The sequence below is a fragment of the Acomys russatus genome, chromosome X (genome assembly GCF_903995435.1).
Source record: "Acomys russatus chromosome X, mAcoRus1.1, whole genome shotgun sequence".
NCBI classification, from domain to species: domain Eukaryota; kingdom Metazoa; phylum Chordata; class Mammalia; order Rodentia; family Muridae; genus Acomys; species Acomys russatus.
The window spans coordinates 32,901,658-32,925,333 of record NC_067169.1 but is presented as its reverse complement, the minus strand read 5'-3'; the positions used below and the strand labels follow the sequence as shown (position 1 = coordinate 32,925,333).

Genomic DNA, 23,676 nt, shown 5'->3' with positions numbered 1-23,676 from the left:
GTCAGCCAATCCTATGAAGAATTAAAAGACTATTTAGTTTCTTTTTTATTTTTTAAAATTAATTTATTCTTGTTACATCTCAATGCTTATCCCATCCTTTGTATCCTCCCATTCTTCCCCCTTCCCCCATTTTCCCATTATTCCCCTCCCCTATGACTGTTCCTGAGGGGGATTACCTCCCCCTGTATATGCTCATAGGGTATCAAGTCTCTTCTCTGGAAGCAAATCTCAAAAAAAGACTATTTAGAATGGGGGCTATTTCACACTTCCAATGGAGATAGGGCATAGAAAGGGAAGGTTTCCAGTGGAGAAGGGCCTTCCTTTCTACTGTTATGCAAGGTCACTGGCTTCAAAGGTTCGAAGCCAGTCCTCAAAGATTTGAAGCTTGGCCTCAGTTCCCAGATTTATGTTAGCAGTTGGAAGGACAGGCAGTCTCTAGAGTACTGTGGCAACAGCCTCTCAAGCAGTTTTTTTGGTTGTTGTTTTTGTGGCGGGGAGGTTTGGTTTTTTTTTTTTTTTTTTTTCATTTTTTTTGTTTTGTTTTGTGTTTTTGGTTTTGTTTTGTAAGGACACTGGAGCCTGGCTAGTTCTAAAAGTGATTTAATGGACCAGCTTCCTAAAAGTATGGCAAGGATTTTTGTTTGGAGCATGTTGCTATTTTTACATACAATCACATACCCTCTTTCTCCTCTTGTAATCTACTAGAAGTGTCCATGTTGACTGGGCTCATGGGGAGAGGGACTGGGATCTGAGCAATAGAACTTTTCTTGGTAGCCTAAGAACACTAGTAAAGTTATTCCCAGTGTCCAATAAGCACAGACCAAAGTACAAAACTAACATATTTCAGTGTACTCATGGTTGCTGGATTTAAGTAGCACGATCAACATCTATTTATTCTAAAGTAATGCACACGCTAAATCATAATCATGTCCAGTTTTCTCCAGTATAAAATGGGCATACTTTGGGAAGTACACATGTTTGTGTGTGCAAAGCACTTAGTGATTGAGGCAGAAGTTTTAATATCTACTAAAGCTGATATCACATTACCTAGGGGCAGTTTGTCTTACATATATTAATGCTTTTCTTGGCAAGGATGTGAAAGCATAATAAACTCTGAAACTAAAGCTGTCAAGTATCTGAAAATAAAGTCACAAATCTTTACCTGGTGTAGAGAGATCCACGGAGTAGTTTGGGCATTGAAAATATATCGTTCTCACTCAAAAATGAAAATAGATTAATGTCTGTTATAGATACTATGCTTTCCTTCTAACAATGCCCCCTTTATACCCATTGCCTATGAAATATTCCCTTCTTGTGAAACATCCAAACTACAGTTACTTAACAAGAAAGAGAAAACATAGTTGTTTAATTGCAGTCACGTTTATTTGCAGTCTCTATACACACTTTCTAGGTAATCAAACTTTTCTGATACATTTTTTTTGAGAGGGGTTCACAATGAAACTGTCACCGTTTTTACTAAAAATAAATACAAGACTTAAAGTGTTGCACAGCTCTAAAATATACAAAGGCTTGGATTGAATGTAAACGTTGAAAACATCTTACAAAAGAAACCATCTTTGCAACAATTTAAAAAGTTCATATTTACAAATGTTACAAAAATACAAAATGGATGCAAGTCCAAAAACCATTGTCTTTTCGGCCAGCATGAACTGGTGCTAGTACCAAAATTGTTATACCATAACCTTCATACTTCAGGCTTTGTTACCATCTAATCCTCTAAGATATGACCACTGCAAAGACTGTACTCACAGGCAAGAGCAAACAGTGTGTTTTGTCTGCTACAACTAGTCCATGTCCTCTACTTAGCCAAAAACAAAACAAGAAAACTCAAACTAAAACCACCAGAAAAGCAGGAAAGTAAAACAGAATTTTCCCCACACAATATAAACATGTTGGATAAACACAGAAGAAGAAAAAAAAATAGCATCAGTGCAAACAACAGAAGAAAAGTTTGGATTGGTTTTTGGTTGTTTTAAAACAAAACCTAATGTGTGTAACCCTGCTTCGAGCTGCCAGCGATGTTAAAGGCAGCCCTGCATCTTGATCTTGTGTAGTATATTCTAAAGCTGTGTAGACTATTCCAGATTATTAAGGATTTGCTTGCTTTTTAAACTTTCTTATTCAATATTCTTGTCCACAGTGAATCTAAAATCCATCTTTATTTGGGATTTCTTTAAATCTATGAAATACAAAATAGAGAAACTCTGCTATATATTTTTAGAGTAAACAAAATAAGTAAAACTATAAGGGTTGGTTCTGTGATCATCACATTGACAGTATCTTATTGCCTCACAATTCAAGTCAAACATGTATTTTAAAAATATATGGTATAATCACTTAACTTAATGTCAATAATAAAAGGTGACATTTTTATTAAAGCCAATTTATGTGATTTTCTAGTCAAGATTTAGAATCACTTTTAAAGCCCACATACCTTTCTTCACACTAGAAAACCCCCTAGCTACACAAAAGCCATACTGCAAACGAACTGCTTTTATGAAAATTACAAATGGTCACCTATTGTGACTGGAAATGATGGTTCCTTATCACATTTGTCTAAAAACTTTCATTTTTAAAATTTTGCTGACTGTACTTTTCAAAGCATGAGATAGATTTGTTCGTGACCCCACATGATGTTAAACCATGCTGGTTTTGTGTGTATTTTTTTTTCATTTTTGTTTTTTTTTTAATGAGTTATGTGTTCCAATGAGAGATGATGGTCCATTTTTTTCAAACCCCAACATTTTTCCTTTAATAAAATCATAACACTTTGTATATGTTCAAACCCTTTACCAGGTAGTTTATCTATCCCCAACACACACTTGCGCTCACTCTCTCTCACTCACTCTCTCTCACTCTTTCTCCTAGTTCTCAATCTCCTCCTCTACCCCTCCACCCCCAACACCCAATTTACATACAATGACAAGAAATTAACTAATACAATTTGGTAGTAAAACAAATGGTAGAAGAAGCCAGACGTTTTTCCCCAAAACAAACAAAACACCAACAACAGATTCTTTAATTCTTAATCTGTAAATATTGTAACGAATTACTATCAAAAGATAGTGTCTTCTTAGACCAGACTTTCTCCTTCATTTTGCATGATTTAATCCTTTCGCACATCTTACTTTCTGAAATACCATTTGCATAGGCATAAAGCCAGCTGCTTATCAATTTCTTGGCAACCCTGGTGTGTTCAATCATTGTCATCACATTCTAGTCTTTCACAGATCATCCTCTTCTTAGATCTTTCTAATATCTACTGCTCCCCTTCAAAACCTATTCTAAGTACATAGGTGCTTATATTTCTGACATATGATTTCAAACATTAGTATCAGTTCATGTTAAAATCAGAGGTGTGAGAACCACTTGCAGATTTCAACTTGTTACTATGCTTTTTTTTTTCAGTTTTAAGACAAGAAACTTCAAGTAACTTCAAGTAATTCAGCTTGTCTCCCTGCCTTCATTTTGTCAGAGCACTTGCTCCGACATCTCCTTTCCCACCCACCTCCCTCCCCTTTTGCCATCAAGCAGATCTAGTAAAACCAGACAAAAATTTGTTGTATGTAGCATTGTGAACCAGAGCTGCTCCCCATGCCGAGTTGAAGAGTGAATATAAATAATGCATATACACATACCTATTTCCCAACTACATTGTTCACAGTGTCATTTCTGGTAAGTTTTAGGTAGCATGAATCTTATCAGCGCAGATAGAAAGTTTCGCTGAAAACTCATCACAGCTACTTGCTGAGAAGTCAATAGCTCTGTGGCATGCTTAGGCTTTATTTCTGTTACTTTAAGAACCTGGAGCTAATTAAGAAGCTTCAAGAGTATAGTCATTGGCTTATGACTGTTTGTTCCCAGTAGCCTTATATAAAATGTGACCTAAAATTAACTACTGGTTTCTCTATTCATTCTCCTTAAAGCAATCCATTGAAAAATTAAATTCTAAAGGACACTGCTTAATGCTATTGGGGAGAGGGAATTTTGCATTGAGAATGATGATTTCTTTCGTTGGTTAAAAAAAAAAATCAAAAGCATGCTTTTCATTCTGTTCAAATTGCCACATGGCAAATCACAGCCACAAATTAGCTTGTTTCTGCTATAATTTGTCACAACAATGATTAGGTCTGAATTCATTACTTTAAATTAATCACATTTCAGTACATGACCTCAATATTTCCATTATCTCATCAATTTTAAAATCATATTTGAGGTTTATCACTCAGAAATCATGTTGGTGGACATTTAAATATGGTATTTGATATGAAAATGGTATTCACAGAATACAGTTATTATAGTTTATTTTGTGTGTCCTATAAATAGTTGGTGTGTGGTAGATAATTGGCCACTTGTCCACTCATCATTGATAAATCTATTTACACATTTTTATCAAAAATATGGTATTTACATATGTGTAGTTCTTTCTTCTAAATTTTGCTTTAGTTAATCTTAATGTAAAAAAATACCAAACCTCCAGAGTAATTTCATCTTCTTATAGTATCATGACAGTGAGGGTTTTATTTTCGGAATAGGCAGCTCTGGGAAAACCTTGTCTAGGTTTCAAGAAAGTTAGATACTTTTGTATTCTCTATTATCATTAGGAATGAGATCGGACAAATCAAACTATGCTAAAGAAACCCACGAGAGACAGAATTGCTACTTAAAACATGAAAACTAATAAAAAATGACAACCACTTTCTGTTCTTCAGCACATATTTAGAAGCTCATTGCCAAGCAACGATGCAACCCCCACCCTGTTGTCATTTCTCCCAGGTCCTCTATGGTGTCACAAAATCCTTTCATTTAGTAAGAGGCTGGGCATCTGAGGTCAGCTTGGCTCAGGCAGACTATGTGGAGCTCTGAGAGGACCGGTCATCATGTGGGCTCCCATCAGAGTTTTCAGTCTCTCCCTCGGAGATGGCCTGCATCGGGGTGTTGTACAGTCGGCAGCGGACACTGTAGCGGCTGCTGCTGGCCACAGGCGGGGCCCGGGACCGTCCAACCCGTGCAGATGCTGAGGTGGCAAAGCTTTTTGAGGAAAACCCTTCTGCATTGACTCTTGGAGAGCATGGTGACAGAGGGGACAGTGCTTCAGCCCCAGGTGTGCCCTGGTGGGTATCATCAGGGCTCTGTGGGGACTCTGAAGTGAACTCCCCAGGAGGCTTGGGCAGGACAGGGCTTTTCAGGATTTCGGTAGCAGACATGCGGTAACTAGAATCCGAGCGACTGCCTTTCTTGAGGAGCAGTAGCTTAAACTCTTCATTAGATGTGTTGGACTTTTTGGCATTTCGGTAGATGAGACCAGGAGACCTCTGGCTAGTCCCAGTTGACACATTGCTGCTGGGTGAAGTGACAGAATTGGCACTGCTGCTACTGCTGCCTAGGGGAACTCTTGATTTGCTTCTAACAGACATGTCCCCAGAATCTTTCCTTCCAAGTACTTTCCTCTTGGATCTTTTAAGAAAAAAAAAGGGGGGGGGGAATAAAAATCTTAGTCAACATAAAATTTTATACATCAAGAAGTGTTCCATTTCTTTCCCATATCTAATCAAATCTAAAGAGTACTCTATATGGTAGAATACTAAGAAAGGTCAATATTCACTACTTGCCCTGCTAGACTTTAAGGGGAGAAAAAAACCCGCTGACTTCTGTTTACAGTGTGGTAAAATACTGTTGCTTTTTCTCATTAAATCCGTCTGTACAGCACAGAAGAAATACTCTCACATTAACCAGCTTTCAAGTAATACTAAGTGCAGCAAGTGGAGATTGGCATTGGCGGGACAAGACTGGACCTGAATTTGATACTTGCTGGCCCTTGGTGATGAACATAGGGAGATACATTGCAAACTAGCCTACATTTTAATCTACTGCACATGAAAGTTAGCTAAATGACTTTTGGAATACATTAATCTGTTTTTTAATAGAACTAGCATGACCCTTAGCTACTCAGGGACATCAATGGCATGCCAACCAGTGTTAATTCTTCATGAGGAGTTGAAAACTTATAAACCATCTCTGGAGCTAGCTCTTCAAACATAAAATCTAAGCTCTCAAGACAGCAAAATAACTCTTGTCACTGGGATGTAAATAAATAGGCAAATCTTACACAAATACAAATCTAAAATTACCAACTCCTTAAATCTACATAACCTCTATATCCATCGTGAAATTGCTAATCTTATTTTGAAAATTAAGTAGGCGTAAACTCAAAGAATCTTCAGCATAACTCAGTCATCCCTGATACTGGTAGCATGTTCTCTCATCAATTTAAAACCGTGTGTGATAAAGAAAGTGTGAGTTTTGTTGCAAAATAGTATGATTTTACTCAAAGAAACTTCTGTGGTTTCTCCTTGCACATCACTACTAAGCACTGAAGGTAGAATTTTCAAATAGCAGGTGTTCTTAGCTTCCACAGTATTCCAGATACAAAATTTTTAATCATCAGAATCAAATCTCTGAGGTATAAGCATTCCTACTTATGGTAAGAGGTTAGGTTCAGATATTTGACCAATTCAAGACAGCATAGAAAGTGGTGTTGTCAGGGCTCCAATCCAATTATCTTTCTGATTTTTACAACTTATATCCTGCCCATTATTCCAGATACACCAGATGGTTCTTTGAGGGTTCAATAACTTACATAGGAACTTAATAATCTGTATTGATTTTGGAGATACAATATGAGGGTTCGAAGTATACAATTGGAGTTTGGACAACTGTGGTAAAGAACATAAACTAGAGATTCTTATGCTGTTTCTGAGGAAGTCTGACTGCTAAGATACACACAGAGGATGCTACTAATAGAACCCTTAGGAAAATGCAGTTGCTAAAGGCCATTGTTTGTTCTTTAAGGGGAAAAAAGCACCAACAGAAAACAGAAACCCTTTAAAAAGCAGAAGCGCAAAGGGTGGGAGGAGAGATTATAAACTGCTGGTCTAGAATTTGCTTCCAAAGTGCTAAGTCTGTGCAAAAGGAGATAATCCTCAGGCCCTTTCCTTTGGGAATCCCATCTAAGTCCCCAGGGTTGGGTGTAAGAAGGAACTTAGGTTTGTGAGGAGAGAGCACACATAGCATCATTTAGTTCAGTGGGTATGCATTTGCTTTCAAGGATGAGTTTTGGATCTGCTTTTCTGGTTAGCAGCTTCAATAAATTGCTGCAAATATGGACCACCGATAGGAGGTCATCAAGGTGCAAAAGAGAAAATGGACATGGGCAACAAAAGCACAACCATTTTCTGGGAAAGCCATCCAGAGAACATCCCCTATTCATCAGATAAGATCTTTCATCTTAGAGATAAAATTAAAGAAATTTAATTTTTAAAAAGAAAGAATAAAAAAGTATACTTTTTAGTTGTTCAAAGCTGAGATGGAATCAGATTGCTTTGGCAAATCAACATATGTTTGTGTCAGCTAGTGTGAGATTATAGCTTTGAGCGTATTTTGTAGACTCGGGGGATTACTTAAATGCCAGGGGTTAAGGGTATGGCTCAGTGGTAGAGTACTTGCATAGCAAGTGTGAGGTCCTGGGTTTGATCTCTAGTACTGCAAAGATAAGTAAGTACAAAATACAATATGTATCTCAGAGACTACACTTGAATTTAGGCTTTCACTCCAAGCACTTTAACTATAAATTGTTTTCACATATAAATGTGTTCCAGAGAGTCTTTCCTTGGGAAATCATCCAATATCTTCCCTTCAATGACTCTTACTAAAGGCTAATTGAACTCCGTCTGTCTGTTCATCTATAGCTATCTCTCTAGACTCATATTTTCAAACATGCATACAAGTCTACGAATTTGATTTGGAACGATAAATCTTCCTTGCTTGCTTTTGTTTTTGTTGAGTGTATTACACGGACAAAATGCTTCCCCGTATTTGCATTCAATGAGAGGCACTTCAAAAACAAATCTTCTTTGCCTTTTGTTTCTGGGCACTTGATCACATTCTCTCACCTGTGAATGACAGCAAACAGATCCTCAGTTGTCCGAGGTTTGTTTGGAGACACAAACACACCCTCAGCTTCAGCTTGAGAGTCTTCACTGAGTGGTGAAGTGATGGAGTCATCACTTGGTGATGATTCTTAAAACAAGAAGAAAGGCATTCTTTAAGGGGCAGTTACACATCACACTACCTTGTTTCCCTGACTCAGGCATCAAACACAAGGTACCTTAACCACAATTTTTGAAATGAGAGAGATGGCTGTTACTTATTAGTTCCTAAATAACAATAACTTTCCCTCCAGTCATTGTATTAAGTGAAAAAGAAATGGCAGAGGGAAACCACCACCCAGGGCTACAGAGAACTATGAGCAATGCAGGAAGCAACACAGGACACATTTCTACCCCCACAATGGTATCATTAACTGACCTTTCAATGAAGTCTCATCCATACTTCCTTGGGTCTCCTCTGCTCTGCTGTTATCAGAGGCACTTTTGGGTGAAATACCTGAAGCAATATTTTCCTGCTCAGAACATTTTTCTGGGAATGAATTTACAGTTGACGTCTCTGATTCATGGTGGAGAGTCACAGGCACTTTGTCATGGTGGCGGCTCACAACACGTTGATGCTTATGTTGACTGTTTATGTCTGTTACTCTACTTGGTGAGTTGGCTTGAAGTGTGAGTCCATCCACAGATTGCAGTTTCTCACCTTCTTCCCCAACTCCAGAGGGTGTCTTCTGTCCTTGTAGGGCTCCATCTGGGCTAGCTCCATACTGTATCATTTTACTACCCAAATCACTGGGGCGGGCAGCAGAGACCCTCTGAAATCCTGTTAAAAATCCACAGTTCTTACTTGGTATGTTTTCTGGGGTTAGTTCACTTTCCATCTGTATTTGGTCTTTCATCACCTTTGCATCTGCAAGATTGCTACTAGCTGAGGTTCCAGTTTCTGGATCGCAGTGACTCTTCCCATCAAAAGTAGGGTTCTTCTCCAAATGTTTTTCAGGTCCCATCTCAACTGCTGAGGAATCCAAAAAGGGCAGGAGGGTGTCTTCAGCAGAGTACTGGCGTGATAGTGACTTCTTTGCTGTGTGTGGCCTTGTCTTACCTGGAGATGAGGAAGCCACGGAAGCCACAGGAACTGCACTCTCTTCTCCATAGGGCAGATCTGTATTAGTGCCCTCCTTTTGCTTAACTTCGTCAGACTTACTGATGGACCTCAGGTTGACGGATTTCAGGACTGTTGGTGTAATTGCAAGAGACGGTGGAGGATTTGACCTCAGCATATCTCCTACTGTGTTTTGCTTATGAGTAAGAACATGCAGTGGGTGGCGGTGGTGGAATGGTTTATTCAAAACATTATGAAGAGCACTTAGGTCAAGATGAGTAGGAGGTATAATTGGAAGTTCAAAATCTTTGCTCAATGATAGGGCTCCATCTTTTAAAGATGGTTGCTGTAGTGAGGATTTCCTTTCTGGGACTTTAGGTTTTCTTTTGCTACCCCCAGGAGACAATGGACCTGAAAAGAAAGCTGTAGGGAAAGAGGAGGTTGGCGTTTCCGACTGGCTGGAGTAGCCACTTGATGGAGATGCTAAGCCAGCCAGCTTTTCTGGTGAAGCCAGTTTAAATTCATTGTCAACCGAAGGAAGAGATGGGGTGGTTGCCCTTGATTCTGATTGGGATGTTTGGGATTCAGAACTCTCTGGAGATTTGATGCATTCGATCACTGTGGTACCCGTAGCAGTGCTTGAATTAGATAAGGATCTGTAAGGATCATTTGTTTTCAAGTCATTTAGAAGCCAGAGGTCTGCATAGTGAGTTGATTCAGCACCTTCATCTTTGAATGGTGAAATGTCTGTAGTATCCAACTGAGGTTCTTTAATAGCATGTTCACTCTGGTTTATCCAAGAAGTGTCCTGCTTTGCAGGCAAGTTGGCATTTTCCACTAGAGAAGGCGTGTTGGAGAAATCAAGAGGCAGCTTCATTTCCCTGGAACTGTGAGGCAGATGCTGACCACTGCTTATCTTTGGTTCTTTCTTCTCAGAAATGTCTGTATTTCCCTCAGATTTTCTCAATGATGAGCTACGTTTAGGTGGAGTTGGCTTTGCCTTTGGTTTCCTGAAAGAGATGCTTGGTCTCCCTTGCCTCCTGTGGTCTAAGTATTCTTGCCAGGCACAGTCTGGAAGACCTGGAGGGACCCCTACACCTTGACCATTCTCTGGGCCCAGGCCTGCATAGTGACAGACATAGCTCTTATTACCCTTAAGACCACAGTCAAAGTGCATTGAGGTATAGTATCCTTCTGTATCCACTGAGAAATGAGAGCTAGTATCTGCTTTGTCTGAAGGAGACTTTTCCAGAAAGCTGTCATAGGTGCCCATGCTTGTAAAGCTTGGGCAGCCAAGGCTATCTGCCTTTGGACGCTCAGGACTAAAATCTTGGCGGCAGGATGCATCATGATGGTGGTGCAGATAGTTCCACTCACTGTCACTTGTATTGCTGTTGGGGTCATCCAGCAGATCAGCAACAGTGGAGGTAAAGGAGTTTGTCCGGTGGCCTCTTATTTTATCCAAGTGGTCATTGTATTGTTCCGTCACAAAGACACTGGTGTCTTCATTAGCATTCGGAGCAGTGTTCAGTGACAATTCTGAATCACAGTGAGAAGAGCCAGTGAGGGGAGGAGAAGCTGCAGGAGGGATTGTCTCCGAGGTCTGTGAGGGGCATGTGGAGCTGCTTCCACTCCAATTACCACTGGATGATTGATGCTCATCTTTCTGGTCCATGTGGCTGCTAAGGAGGACACTAGCCGTGGAAATGCAATGGATGGGGCTTCCAAAGGTGTCTGAGTTGGAGGAGATGTCACAGCTTCCAGAGTCAGCTGCCATTCGAGACAGACGAGACCTCCCTCTCTCACTTAGCTTGTGCTGGGGGCTGTGAAGATGTTGAGAGCAGGCCAAGCCCAAAGCAGGCTGGTGTTCTTGTGCACGTGGGCTGCTCGGAGTCTCACTACAATCATTAGGGGTTCTTTCATGGTCACCCACGAAAGGCTCTCCTTCTTCATATGCTGAGGGTTTAGCACCAACTTTGGGTTCAGCATCTCCACCTCTATTTCCCTCCCGAGGAAGGCTCCGAGATCTTGTGCGGCTGCTCACTACAGGAGTAAACATGGTATCGCCTTTGTCTGCCAGTGCAGAGATGTTGCCAGCGGAATGAGAAAGTGAAGCCGCAATGCTTTGACCCCTTTGAGCTCTGATTCTTCTTCTGGATGGGGCAGCGATCAGAATATCCTCAGTTTGACATTCAGAGTCCCTGGTTCCAGACCTCCTATTGACAGTGTTGGAGGGGTCTGGGTTTGTGTGCACAATCACATTCCTTTCCCTGGCCACTGGTGATTCATCAGAATCTAGGGCACATGATAAACACAGTAAGATATTACATATTGGCAAGCTAAAAGACATCTTGAGAGGTGTTGATAAATCTGTGTGCTACCACATCAAACCTTCTCTTGCAGAAAAAAAAAATCATTATATAAAATTACGAGAAAGTTAAAATGCTTTGTGTCCCTGAGCTTGTCTCTGTTTTTTCCTATATGTATGTATTATATTATGTATGTGTGCATACATGCACACACATATACGTATCATGTATAGTTATTGAGAGAAGAGATTCTTTTTGTTTTTTATGAATCATCTCTCTTCACATTAATTTGCCCTAATAAATTACTGCTTTCATAAAAAAATTGATTTACAAATTAAAAAACAAAACACAACTGAAGTACAAAACCTAAAGTGCTGGCCAGGCCGCTATTTTTCATTTGTTTTGTAATACAAGCATAATGAAATACAATTCATAGACTTCATGATAAAAATTAAAGTCTTATTTATATGAGCTGCTACCATAATATTTTGAAATTGGTAGAAATATTATAAGCATATTGAGAAGAAAAAGCTTTAAATGTCCCCAAAGATATTGTATTTTTAAGATTCTATATTTGAATGTTTAAATTTTACTTTAAAAATAATCACTACAAGTACAATTTTTCTTCAAATGAACTTAGTTTTTTAAAAAAACTTTTTACATTGGATTTTTATTCATATTTCCTATCATAATGAAACTTCTAAATTGGCAAAATATTATATTTCACCTGGAAGGCTTGAATGTATATGCCTCAATCTATAAGGTTAAGCCTTTATGTTCAAGAACAGAGTTAAAAAATAATGCCAAGTGATTTTTTTCAATACAAAATAAATATTCAGCATTTTAAAACAACTAAAAATTGAAACATTCAATATTTATGAGCAATGTTATAGTTGAAAATAGGCACCTATTCCATCTTGATATAACCTTCACTAGACAGAAAGCATGACTGGTTATTTTTATACCACACCTATTTCTTGCTGAACTCTTCTGGGAATCCCCGAGATTGTTTTCCTTCTCCTCAATTTTCGTCGCCGCTGTAGTACAGATTGTGAATGAACAAGAGAACAGCGTATACTTGCTTCTCTGTCAAAACCAACTCCTGCAACCCATAAATAGATCTCATTAGCCATTAGAAATGGCAGGCAAAATTTTCAATTGTTTGGAACACAGTGATATTTATTGATTGGAAGACTTTGGATTAAGCTCGTGAACAAATATAAGGGAGCTCTCCCTTAGCCCTTATTTAAATGCTGCACTACATTAAGCTTTACTTCTGAATGCAGCCTTCCACAACAGCTTGCACTGCCAAAACCAACAAGCAAGAGAGAAAAACCAAAAGAAACAGAAAGAAGAGTAAGGGACCTCAGAAAAGCCTTCTCACACTGAACTAAACTGGTTATACCCTTTAGTCACAATTATTTCCTGCTCTATTTCTGGGCTCTCTGAAACTGATACCTTTGCATAGTAGATCAGTACCCAAGATGTGAACCTAATGTATTCAGACCCATTTCTTCATTAGAAGTGTCTTTGTGAGTTTTTTTCTCTCTCCACTTCTATGCCCAAAATTCCTCTCCAAGTATTTACACACACACACACACACACACACACACACACACACACACACACACACACACACTGCTGTGAGGAAACACAACAGCTTAGGGTTTTATATTTTCAATGCTCATGTAATTCTATTTTCTTCTTGTGAGTGAACTGGATGCTTTTGGGTTTGGAAATAAACATACAGAGGAGTTCTCAGTCCTATACTCTCTGAACCAACCAGCTATAAGATAGACTCCCCAGTCTTTAAAGCAGTGTTTGTTATTATGCATGTAGGGACCAAACATGGTGCTTATTAGTTCTTCTCTGTATTCACATTGGTGACACTGTATGTAGTTCTATTAAATCAGAACAGTGAGGCGGAGGGTAAGGAATTCAAACTCTGTCTGGCACAAGCATGCACTATAGATTTTTCAGTGCAAGCTGCAGCTCATAATGCTGGAATGCTGGGCATTGGGATTTGATCATCTTATCATTTTTCCTAACTGTTATTCATGGAACTGGATGAGATATTAAACCTTGGGTCAGCTGCATAATAATATCACAGTGCCAACAGTTTCGAGGCTCACTTTGAAATCTCCATATCATGTGATGAATGATTACAATGTTATCGGAAAACTCATATAAATGAAAATTTCCTTTCTTGGGTCCAATCAAACATTGAAATACTTCATTTGAATCTTAATGATCATTGAATGCACGATGTACAGACACTGTGTAGTATATGGACACCATTAACCATGTTCTCATTAAAGCTCTTGAAATCAACATCTAATCTGGGCCTTCATCTTGAGAGTCCCTGAAATCAAACTGAAAGAAAAAAAATCTTCTTCCTAATCACAAGATGACGGTCCATAATCACAGCACTACATTTGAAAACAAGATTTTTACTTACAGTACCAGAAAAGTAGCAGGGGTTGCTAATAGTTAGATGTTCCCAGATGGAAAATTAGTTTAAAAGGGTACCAGAATGACCCATTCTGGCAGATGAACTCCTCTAACATATCTCATTTAGATTATAGAGGTCAGAGAAGTGCGCATCTTTAGAATAATTTATCCTACAAGTTTAATAGGTCTGCTGGAAAATTAAGTCGCAGCTCATGACACAACTGTCCAATGCATTAGAGTACCTCTTGTTCAGGAAGGAAATTATATCTGTCCCAGATACCTGGTCCATTTGTTCCCCACTCTAGGTGAAAGAAATCTGAGTGAAGTTGATAACAGCAATGTCCAAAATGCTTCTCAGGGGACATGCAATATTCGGTTACAGGGAATCAGGATGAAAGCCTGTCATAGTCTGGCTGTTTTTGAAGTTTTCATTATATAAATAAGGTAAAAAAAAAAAAAAAAACCACTAAAAGACTGTTTAAAAAATACCAATGGGGAGATCTTTTAATTTGGGGGAGAATGATTGAGAATAAAGCATAACTCCCTCGCTCTCCCTTTCTTACACACACACACACACACACACACACACACACACACACACACACACACACACCCCACATCACACTACATTACTAAACCTATCACTTTGTATGCTAACCTATAGATTCCATTAAGCAGCAAAACATCATCTGATTTATAACTAGATTCCCAGTTCCGGCTCCAGAATTCACTATCTCTGCTGATAAACTTTGAAGAAAAGTTCAACTAGGCTTACATCCTATCTAGACTAATATGCAGACTTTCAATAGATACAGCAGCAGAAAGTGAAAGGAAGCCAGGCTTGCTGATTTTAAAATACAATTCTCCCTTTATCTCTGTATTTACATATTTTCAGGTTTTAAAAAAAACTAAAATCCATCCCTAAGTATGCATGGTCTTTTAGAAAAGCCTACCTTCATCCACGGAAGTATAAAAACAGAGTTTCTACTTGGGCCTTACTTGCAGTTTTAGAAACCTGGTTTTGCTGTGTCATGTGATTATTCACTGCCAAAGAGCAACTTGGTGACTCGCCGCCGCCACCCCCCCCACCCCTCCCCAAAAGACGCTATCCATCATTTGCATAACAAGGAGTCCAGCAGAATATATGTAAATTGGTGTTCCAAAACTGACAAAAGCATTCTGAAGGTCTCCTGGGTTGTATGTTGAGGAAAGATTTCTTGCTCACAAGAAATGCTATTCTTAGCTGATAGGGAGGCTTACAGGACAGGCTTTGAACATATTTAATACATAGAATATTCAGACCCAACTGCCCCTCAAGGGAAAAAAAGAAGAAAACAATACCAGTGACATTGATGGGAATAATGCAAGAAGAAATCACTTGGGCATCTTGTTTCATCTTCTCCTCGGGAGTCGGGAGAGGTAGTGCTTTGCTCCAGTTGGTCTGCTTATCCAGTGTAGAGGGGACATTGTGGATCGGGTTTTTCGGCCTTTGCCCTAACATGACATCTGTGTCTTCATCTTCTGGAGAGTGGGACTGCAAACGAAATATATTCAGACTCAGTTCCCATAGCTTATACACATAAGAGATTATACAGCTCAAGTTTTTATAATAAGGAGAGAAATAAGCATGTAGGACAAAGAAAACAGTTCTAGAAGATAGTAAGCACAACTAATTAAATGTTTCTCTTCAACAGTGAAGAGATATGGAAGGAAAGAAACAGGCTCACAAAACATGCTTTTCAGGTGAAATGAAAAAGACAAGTTGGTCAGAAATCCTGTACCTTCCAACTGAAGAACCCTGCCTGTCTCTAAGCCAGTAGAAGGTGGATCTACTTTCTGCATCTTCGTGTCACTATAAATTCCTGTCAAAATTCTTGAGAGCTCTAGACCATACTGATCAAAGGAGGCAGATGAGCTAACTGCCTATAAACCTGCTCAGAAACCATGCAGGAAAACCCAGGGCATGAGACAACCTGGACCACACCACCTGGAGGGGAAGCCAGCCTGATGCAGGAGGCCATCAAAATTCCAGGAGTTCGTTTCACTGCAGGAAGACAGCTTTGCTGAATGACACTTTAAAAAGTCAGTTTAATGGACATTACATGGCTGTGCATAAGCCAGGGTAAAAGGTACCCCAGTACCCAACTACAGTGGAATATACAACCTGATTCTGGAGGGAACAAATCATGTGGGGTTTTCTTTCAGCTTTGAATGGGTAGAAGAGTTTATTTTCTTTCAGCTTTACGGTGCAAAACTTTCTTTCCAGCTGTGTGAGTTAGAGGCTTTGATTTCCATATGACTTTTGAAAATTGTCTATCCAAGCCTTTGATAAATATTAATGCTGTCTAACTTTTATTTCAAGCTTGGGCTCCAGGCCCAGATTATTTAAAAGGCTCCATCCCACTTTTGGTTTCTAAACCAGAGTAGTGAAAGACCCAATTTCCACCACTGAATCCAGTTTTCTTTCTTTTATACAGCTCAGAGGAAGATAGGCAACTGTGTAAAATAAGTATTTCATTCCCTCTTATTTCAATACAGTTTTAATAATTCAGGATCATTAAAAAAAAACCAAAACCAAACAAAACAAAAACAAAACCTCTCTAGTCTTCATATTGAAAACTGTACTATTGGCTCAGGATTGCATATATTGTTAAATGAACTATCCTTAAATCTCCTTAATGAGTAGGCTCCAGAGTCTTGCTTAAACGAACCGCAGCATTTACTTACCTTATCAGAGGTTCCTGCAAAGCCCCCCAACACACCTAATGGTATATGATTTCCCCCCTTGGGGAAATAGTGTTCGTCATGAACGGTTTAGTAAAATACTGCAACCTTCTTTCTGTCTTCAGCTTTTTTGCAGATTCCCAGCAAAGCGAATAGCTCAAATAAAGTTGGAACACAAAAGACTTTGTTTCCTAGGTAACTTTCAAAAAGAAAAAAAAAGTTTGGTGCATGCAGAGAGGGAGGGAGAGAGAGGAAGAGGGGGAGAGAGAGAGAGAAAAGAGAGAGAGAGAGAGAGAGAGAGAGAGAGAGAGAGAGAGAGAGAGAGAGAGAGAGAAACAGAAACAGAAAGCTGAGCAGGAGAGAGCTCAGCGGGAAAGAACACTCCCACCCTCCCACCACTAGAGACCTCATTTTGCTGCCCAGTCCTTCCTTGAATAACAATGGACTTGAAAGGACTAAAGAATCGCGACCTGACTCCAGGCTCTGACCAGCAGCCAAAAGGACTTTTTATTTAATGGTGACAGGGACAATTGGCTGCCAGAGTATACTCCTATCTTGTTCTCTCTCTTTTTTTTAAATTCTCTTTTCTTCCTTAAATTTGAGAAGCTGAACCTCTACAATTCTGATAAATACAGTGAAAACTGTCATTTCTTTTCCCCAAACTACATAATCCAGGAGCGGTGATAGAAGATGCCTACGTTTAGCAGAGTTGCAAGTTCCAACTCCAAGCAGGATGTTAATAGAGAATAAAACCAAAGACAGGGCCAACTTAAATTCAAGTTAGGAAAATACCATTCTTTAAATTGACTTCAGAGAAAAACTGTTAGTTTAAAACAGGTTTGCAATAAAGTTAAAAGAGAGGAGAAAGGGAGAGTGCCTGAAAAAAGCAGGATAAGGCTGCAAATAAATGTTCTCAGAACCAATACCTTTCTACTCCACGGGGCCATGTGGCAACATTCAGTGGGGGAGGGCGAACGGGTGCTGTTAAACTATGAAGATGAAATGCAAAAAGAAAAAAAATTAAAAAATGTACACAACAGTATGCCCTAGTTAGGCCAAATCTATGATACTAACAAGTAACATTCTGGGAGAACTTCTTTCCTTCTAAATGATTCTATTTTGGCTAGGAGGACAGACATACCCAGGACTCTTCAATTCAAACCCTGGTCACTTGGCTCTTCCCCTCCATGATCAGACACAATTATTTAACATTTGTAGTAAAGTAGGTGGAAAAACAGCATCTACCCTCCAGGGCTATTCTGAGGATTAAATGAGTAAATACATGTGGTATGCTAAGAAGAATCTTGGTACTTAACATTCTCTATATGCTGCTGTCGGCTACTTTTACAACTATGATTATTTTTATCTTTACCTTTTAGCTGTGAAATTGTCTTTGAAAAGCATAATTTTCCCATCTGTTGTGTGTAAACATATGTATATGCTTATATGTGTGTTTGAATGTGAGCAGATGTGTGTGTCTGTGTATGTGTGTGTTATTATGCATGCAGGTATAGTCTAGGATCTGGCCAGTGAGTCTCCTTTCTAGCCCTGGAACTATTTGTGTGTACCATTACACTGTGCTTTCAAATTTAGGTCCGCATGTTTGCACTTCCCCATCTTTTCGATCCAAGTCTTGCTAATGTGGGAAAGACTAAATTATTTGCTTTCCCTAGAATGGCTTTATTTTCCCATGAACTGCCTGAGAGATCACCTCTTGCTGACTGCTCACATTTGCTCAAATATCAAGCATATTTAAAGACCATTGGTTTCATGGGTGTTTTCTCCTGACACACACCCCACAACTGGTTTAATCCTGGACTGACAACATCTTATCATACCTATAGGAAGAGACCCTGTATTTTATTTTGTAGTGGGTGAAACAACTTATATTGCCAATTTTGCTTGGAAAATAATTTGGTAATTAGTATTCTCGCTTCAGGATCTACTAAGAAAAACATTGAAATTATTCTTGTTTGTTTTGAGAGAGACTCATTATGCAGTCCAGGCTGATCTCTAACCCACAGTCTTCCAGCCTGAGCCTTTCAGGTGCTGGGATTATGGGCATGGTCTACCATGTCTGGCTGAAACTCTTTAACTACTACCAGGTAAGAATCCGCACAGGCTGCATATAGCTGGGGATAGCTATGCATGTAGCCCAATACAAAATTTTAAACCTACTAAAAGCATTGCAACCTTTTTACTATGTTTTTTCAGCAGCTTGATTTGTATATCTGTGTAAGTAAGGGCTTTGTAGATAGCAATGTTGTTGCAATGAAAAAGGTTGGATGTGCCTGTGAGTCTAAGTTAGCTTTGGATTCAGTTATGCATATATTATAGTACTTACCTTATAGCAGCGCTTTAAAATAAGACAAATTATCAAAGTATCTTGAAAACACACACACACACACACACACACACACACACACACACACACACACACACATGTTCTCCTAGTAAATTGGGAATTCCTGTATTTAATTTCTTTTAGTCTCTCATGATAGCAGTTGTGCACCCTCATAAGAGCTAACCAAAATACTTCCTCAATCAAATGATACCAGAGATCTGTGTATTTTTAGCTGTTATGAAAAAATAAAATAAAATTAGAAGCATGTCCAAGATCTCAGGAAGGAGCAGATACCATGAACTTGTCTGTCTTACTAGAGTTAATACATAAAAGCAGACAGAAAACCACCGGAAACTCCTGGTTCCACAAGTGGATTGGTATAGGTGAATACTGAACCTAGTTATTCTTAAACCTATGGCAGGCATGTGTTACGAGAAGCAGTCAAGATCTAATTCTAATTTAAGTTTCTAAGTTTTAGCTGATAGGGTCATTCATTATTTTTTATGTAGAGTAAATGTCATTTCTTCATGCTCAGTGTGTTTCTACTAGATATTAACACCAATGAGTTTAAAGACTCTAAGGCTCCTCCACTTGGAGAGATGTATTAGATATCACCTGAGTTCAGACTTCACTCTGGTTCTATACTCAGAGTCAGCCATAGATGTCGAAGTCTCATATAAGGGACTGGAATACATAAAACAGCAGAAGCAAAAGGGAGCCTCAATGTGTCCAGTTGATATGGGGAATAAATGGCTCCAAATAAATTAAAGGCTTTGTATCGCATAAAGAAATTTTCAAAAAAATTATATAATAAGAGACTGCAGTTCAAGAAATGTGAATGAAATTAATATTGACAAGTCAACTTTTCTCTTCAGTATTATTGAGAGATGAGGAGTGGATTTTGTTTTTTATTCGTTTCCAAAACCTACCTATATATCAAACAAGTGTGAGGTAAGACCCAGCAATGACTAAGAGTGGCCTTGCCTGGATCCAGACAGTGCAGACCATTACTGTAGGCCACTATGATCAAATCAAGGGCTCCTTGGATTATACTCCCAGCAGATTCAGCCTCAGCAAAGCACCTCTCTATCATTTTGATGGCAACCCCAACCTACAGCATGCAAATGCTGGAAATGAGTAGCCTTGAGCTTTGGGGTGGAGAGATGGTCCTCTTTCTTGCCTCCACCTACATCTAATTAGACTCCCTGTAGATTTATGATATCTGTGATTGTAATAGTAGTTATGGTTTTAGACTTGCCCTGAATTATGAATTATCTGAGTCTTGTGTTTGGAACTCTCCTCTTTTCTGTGTGTTAATCAAAGGAAGCAAAATGGTTCTGATTGTTTTGGATTATATTTTTATATAATGAATGTAGAAATCAGTTCATAGAATTTTTCTCTAAATTATCTAAGACATCCGATTTCAAGCCAGTGCCACCTCAGGGCATCTCTACTTAGACCAGAGTGCTACTCCTTAATAGGTACTGATGAATAAGTTGAGGAAAAGCTGGGCATTGATCAAATTTGTATAAACGAAATTATTCTTTAATGGCCTTATGTAAATGTACCCCATTGCTCATTCAAAGAATGCTAGCCATTATTTATTCATAGTGTATTACCACTGATTTAATAGTGTTCTATAAATATTTGTTGTGCTGCCAGAACCTCAGTGTGCCCAATATAAAGAAACAAAAATTCCTCTTAAAGAAATGGCATCAAATTATTCCCACCTACACATCATTTTTCAGTACAGTTCTTAGTACAAAAATGATACAGTATACGGGAAAATAAGACAACACCAGCAAGATGCATGCAAAACAACTGGTAATGGAAGAATGCCCATAGGGATCTCTGCTTTTAGAAACATCACTTAGTGCAGAAGTGGCAGTGAGCAACACTTGTTTCTTTAGAATAACTGTGTGGGAAGAGTATTAGAAGATCACCATTTCATTCAAGAGCATTTCTTACATGAAGGTGAAAATCAGTTCCATTGCAAACAACTGTCAGACTCAAAATCAACATAGTTTATCTCTTGTGTACAGTATGCTTACTGTATAATTCTTTTTAACCTGTCTATACTATTGATAGTTTCATAAAACATGCTGAAGAAAAATGAAAAATCCATTTCATTCTCCTTTCCTAGGCTTTCATCTTGACCCTCTACCATTGATTTTGAGATGCTTCAGACTAAATTACTACATTGTTGAATAAGTCAGGATCAATCATGTCCATCTTGCTCCTAACAATAGATTTCTTCTTTGGTGCTTCCCTCCACTTTAGTCTCTGTGGAACCCATTGTACTTTCAAGTCATTTCCCCTCATTTCTCCTAAGATTGCCTCAACCAAACCCAGAGTTATGATCAGTGTTCAGAAGAAGAAGAAATAATAAATATTATACTCAAAAGTAGGCAAGGAAATTTCTCTAGTGAACACTGAAAGGATATTTTCAAAACCTGATCCTTTTTTGTGGTATATGTGAGAGAGAAAAGTTCATGCCTTGACTTTTGTGGCTGTGTACAAGTGTTTCTCCGAAGAGTTCACAATTTCCCCAAATCTATCTCTTAATGCCAGAGGATGAAAAAAAAAATCATTCTCCTCCATATTTTGCTTTCTGTTGGACTTTATTTCATATGCTGATCGGGGATTATTTTGCTTCAAAACTTGCCAAAAGACATCTGTTAAAATGTTGTGGGTATTCCAGCAGGAAATGTTTTGAAAAATTGGCTCTGGTTTGTGATCTAACTGATACCACATGGCATTTATAGCTGTCGAATTTCAGAGCTGCTTTATGACTATCATGCTGTCTTAAGCTTGAGAAGTATTTACTGGCGGTGAGGCATTACAATCTATTAGAATACAGGAGTAAAACCTTAGAGTGAAGATATCCTTTACAATCCATAGGAGATTTCGAGTGAGGTGACATGGGCTTTTAATATCACTCTGCCACAGGGCTTGTTTGTTTTGAAACCAATCTCTGCATCAATGTGCATACTATGGCCCATCTGTGAGATGGAGGAGCCCATCTGCCTCAGATTCTTCTATGCAGGAGTGTGTGTGGATGTGTTGTACATAAATATGAACCACTTTGATCGTTCTCTAAGGCTTAAAGAGCTTTGGAAACGCCTTCCTCACATGTCACTCTCTTACTGCTGCCATGACAGAGCACACCCTTTCCCTTGCGACTATCTCAAAGTCTCCCACTGGCTGGCACTGTGATCATCTTTCCAAGCATCTTTAATAATATCATTTTTTGATTCATCCCGTGCTTCTTTCTTCCCATGTCTTCAACTGCTGTACTCACCAAGCTGAATAAGCAGTGGCAAACAAAATAATGAATGAGAAAGAGGTTTAGGGGACAACCTCTGCTTTTGCTGGGCTGAGGCTCACTCCCAACCTTCAGTTTTGTCAAAGGCCCCACCCTGCCTAGCACACCACCGTGAGTCCCAAATGTCCAAACACACCACTCCATACTCCTAGCTAGCTTTGAGGCCCAAAGAAAATCAAACCATCAAATGTGCATAAAGGTGCTAATAAGAACTTCCCATGAAAAATCCAAGGGTATGTCACTGAAGATGAATTTAGAACACAATGGCTGTAGGCCAGGAAGGGACATGTTTATGAACAGATGCTTACCAAGTTCTTCTTTATCTACTTTATTCATTCATATTTATTTAAAGTGCTAAAAAGTATAATTACTCAAACCTGGGAAACACGCTCTATCATTGATAAATCGGCCTTTCCAAAGTATACCATTACTGGTTTTCCCTGATGAACATAGTCATTACTACCTCAAGTCTTCTGAAGGATAGTTGGAAAAAAAAAGACATACAAAAGATAAACAAATGTTTACAAATTTACTCACTATCATCACTCACTGGGCAATCTGAATATAAACCACAAGAAACTATAGAATGGCTGAACTGAAAAAGAGTAGAAGCTAACATCTAGTATTAGCAAAGATGCAGAGCAACTAGAATGCTTCTAAATTGATGAGAGCTGATGAAAATGGTACAACCACCTTAGAGTCTTTTGGGTAGTATTAATGAAGTTAAACATATGTCTATTTTTAATTCCCTGCTAGGTCTATGGAAAGAAGAAAAATAAATATAGTCAAAAGAAGCCTTGAAGAAAAATATTTAAAGCAGTCATATTTTCAAAAGCCAAATAACAAAATAAAATCATACAATTAGAAACAACTAACCTAAATGCCTGCCAACAACTGAATGCTAAACAGATTGTAGGGTATTGCATTCATAAAACTGTAATGCCACACAATAATCTAAAATGTATACATGGGCTGAAGAGATGGCTCAGTAGGTAAAGGCACCTGCTTCAAATCCTGACGACTTCAGTTCAGTCCCCAGTGCCCGTGTGGTAGAAGGAAAGAACTGACTTCTGCAAGTTTTCCACATGCATATTGTGTCATGTGCATCTGTAATGTATATACACAAAATAAATAAAATATAAAAATACATACTATTGATAATCCAAACATTGATTTTAGAAAATGTCTAAAACAAGCCAAGCACAACATCAGTGGTCACACTTGTCTTGCATATGCACAATACTCTGGGTTCAACCCTCAATGTTTCATCTTTTAATTACATTCTTTTGATAGATATTTGGGGTGTGAAATCTACCCATAATGAGGAAAGTTTGAATGACAAGGGAAGTGGTACAATTTGTACCCAAAGATGGGGTCTCTGAAAGCAACTGTTTAACCATAAAACATTTTGCTTTTGCTGAAATGGAATAAAAATTTCTGGAGTAACAGAATAA

General features: G+C 38.7%; 1 protein-coding gene across 4 annotated transcripts in view; it reads right to left on the bottom strand.

Annotated features, from left to right (window-relative positions):
• Positions 1–2,682: 2,682 nt before the first annotated feature.
• Positions 2,683–23,676, bottom strand: part of Nhs (NHS actin remodeling regulator) — a 328,579-nt gene continuing 307,585 nt past the window's right edge. For 2 of the 4 annotated variants that reach the window (XM_051142313.1, XM_051142315.1), the window contains exons 4-9: positions 17,480–17,542; positions 15,171–15,363; positions 12,349–12,480; positions 8,389–11,364; positions 7,974–8,100; positions 2,683–5,478 (exon numbers count right to left, since the gene is read on the bottom strand). In XM_051142313.1, the coding sequence (XP_050998270.1) occupies positions 4,872–5,478; positions 7,974–8,100; positions 8,389–11,364; positions 12,349–12,480; positions 15,171–15,363; positions 17,480–17,542 (4,098 nt within the window). In that variant the 3' untranslated portion in view covers positions 2,683–4,871. Of the gene's footprint in view, positions 5,479–7,973; positions 8,101–8,388; positions 11,365–12,348; positions 12,481–15,170; positions 15,364–16,556; positions 16,820–17,479; positions 17,543–23,676 lie in introns of those variants that run through there. The other 2 variants (XM_051142317.1, XM_051142314.1) reach the window with 2 other exon arrangements.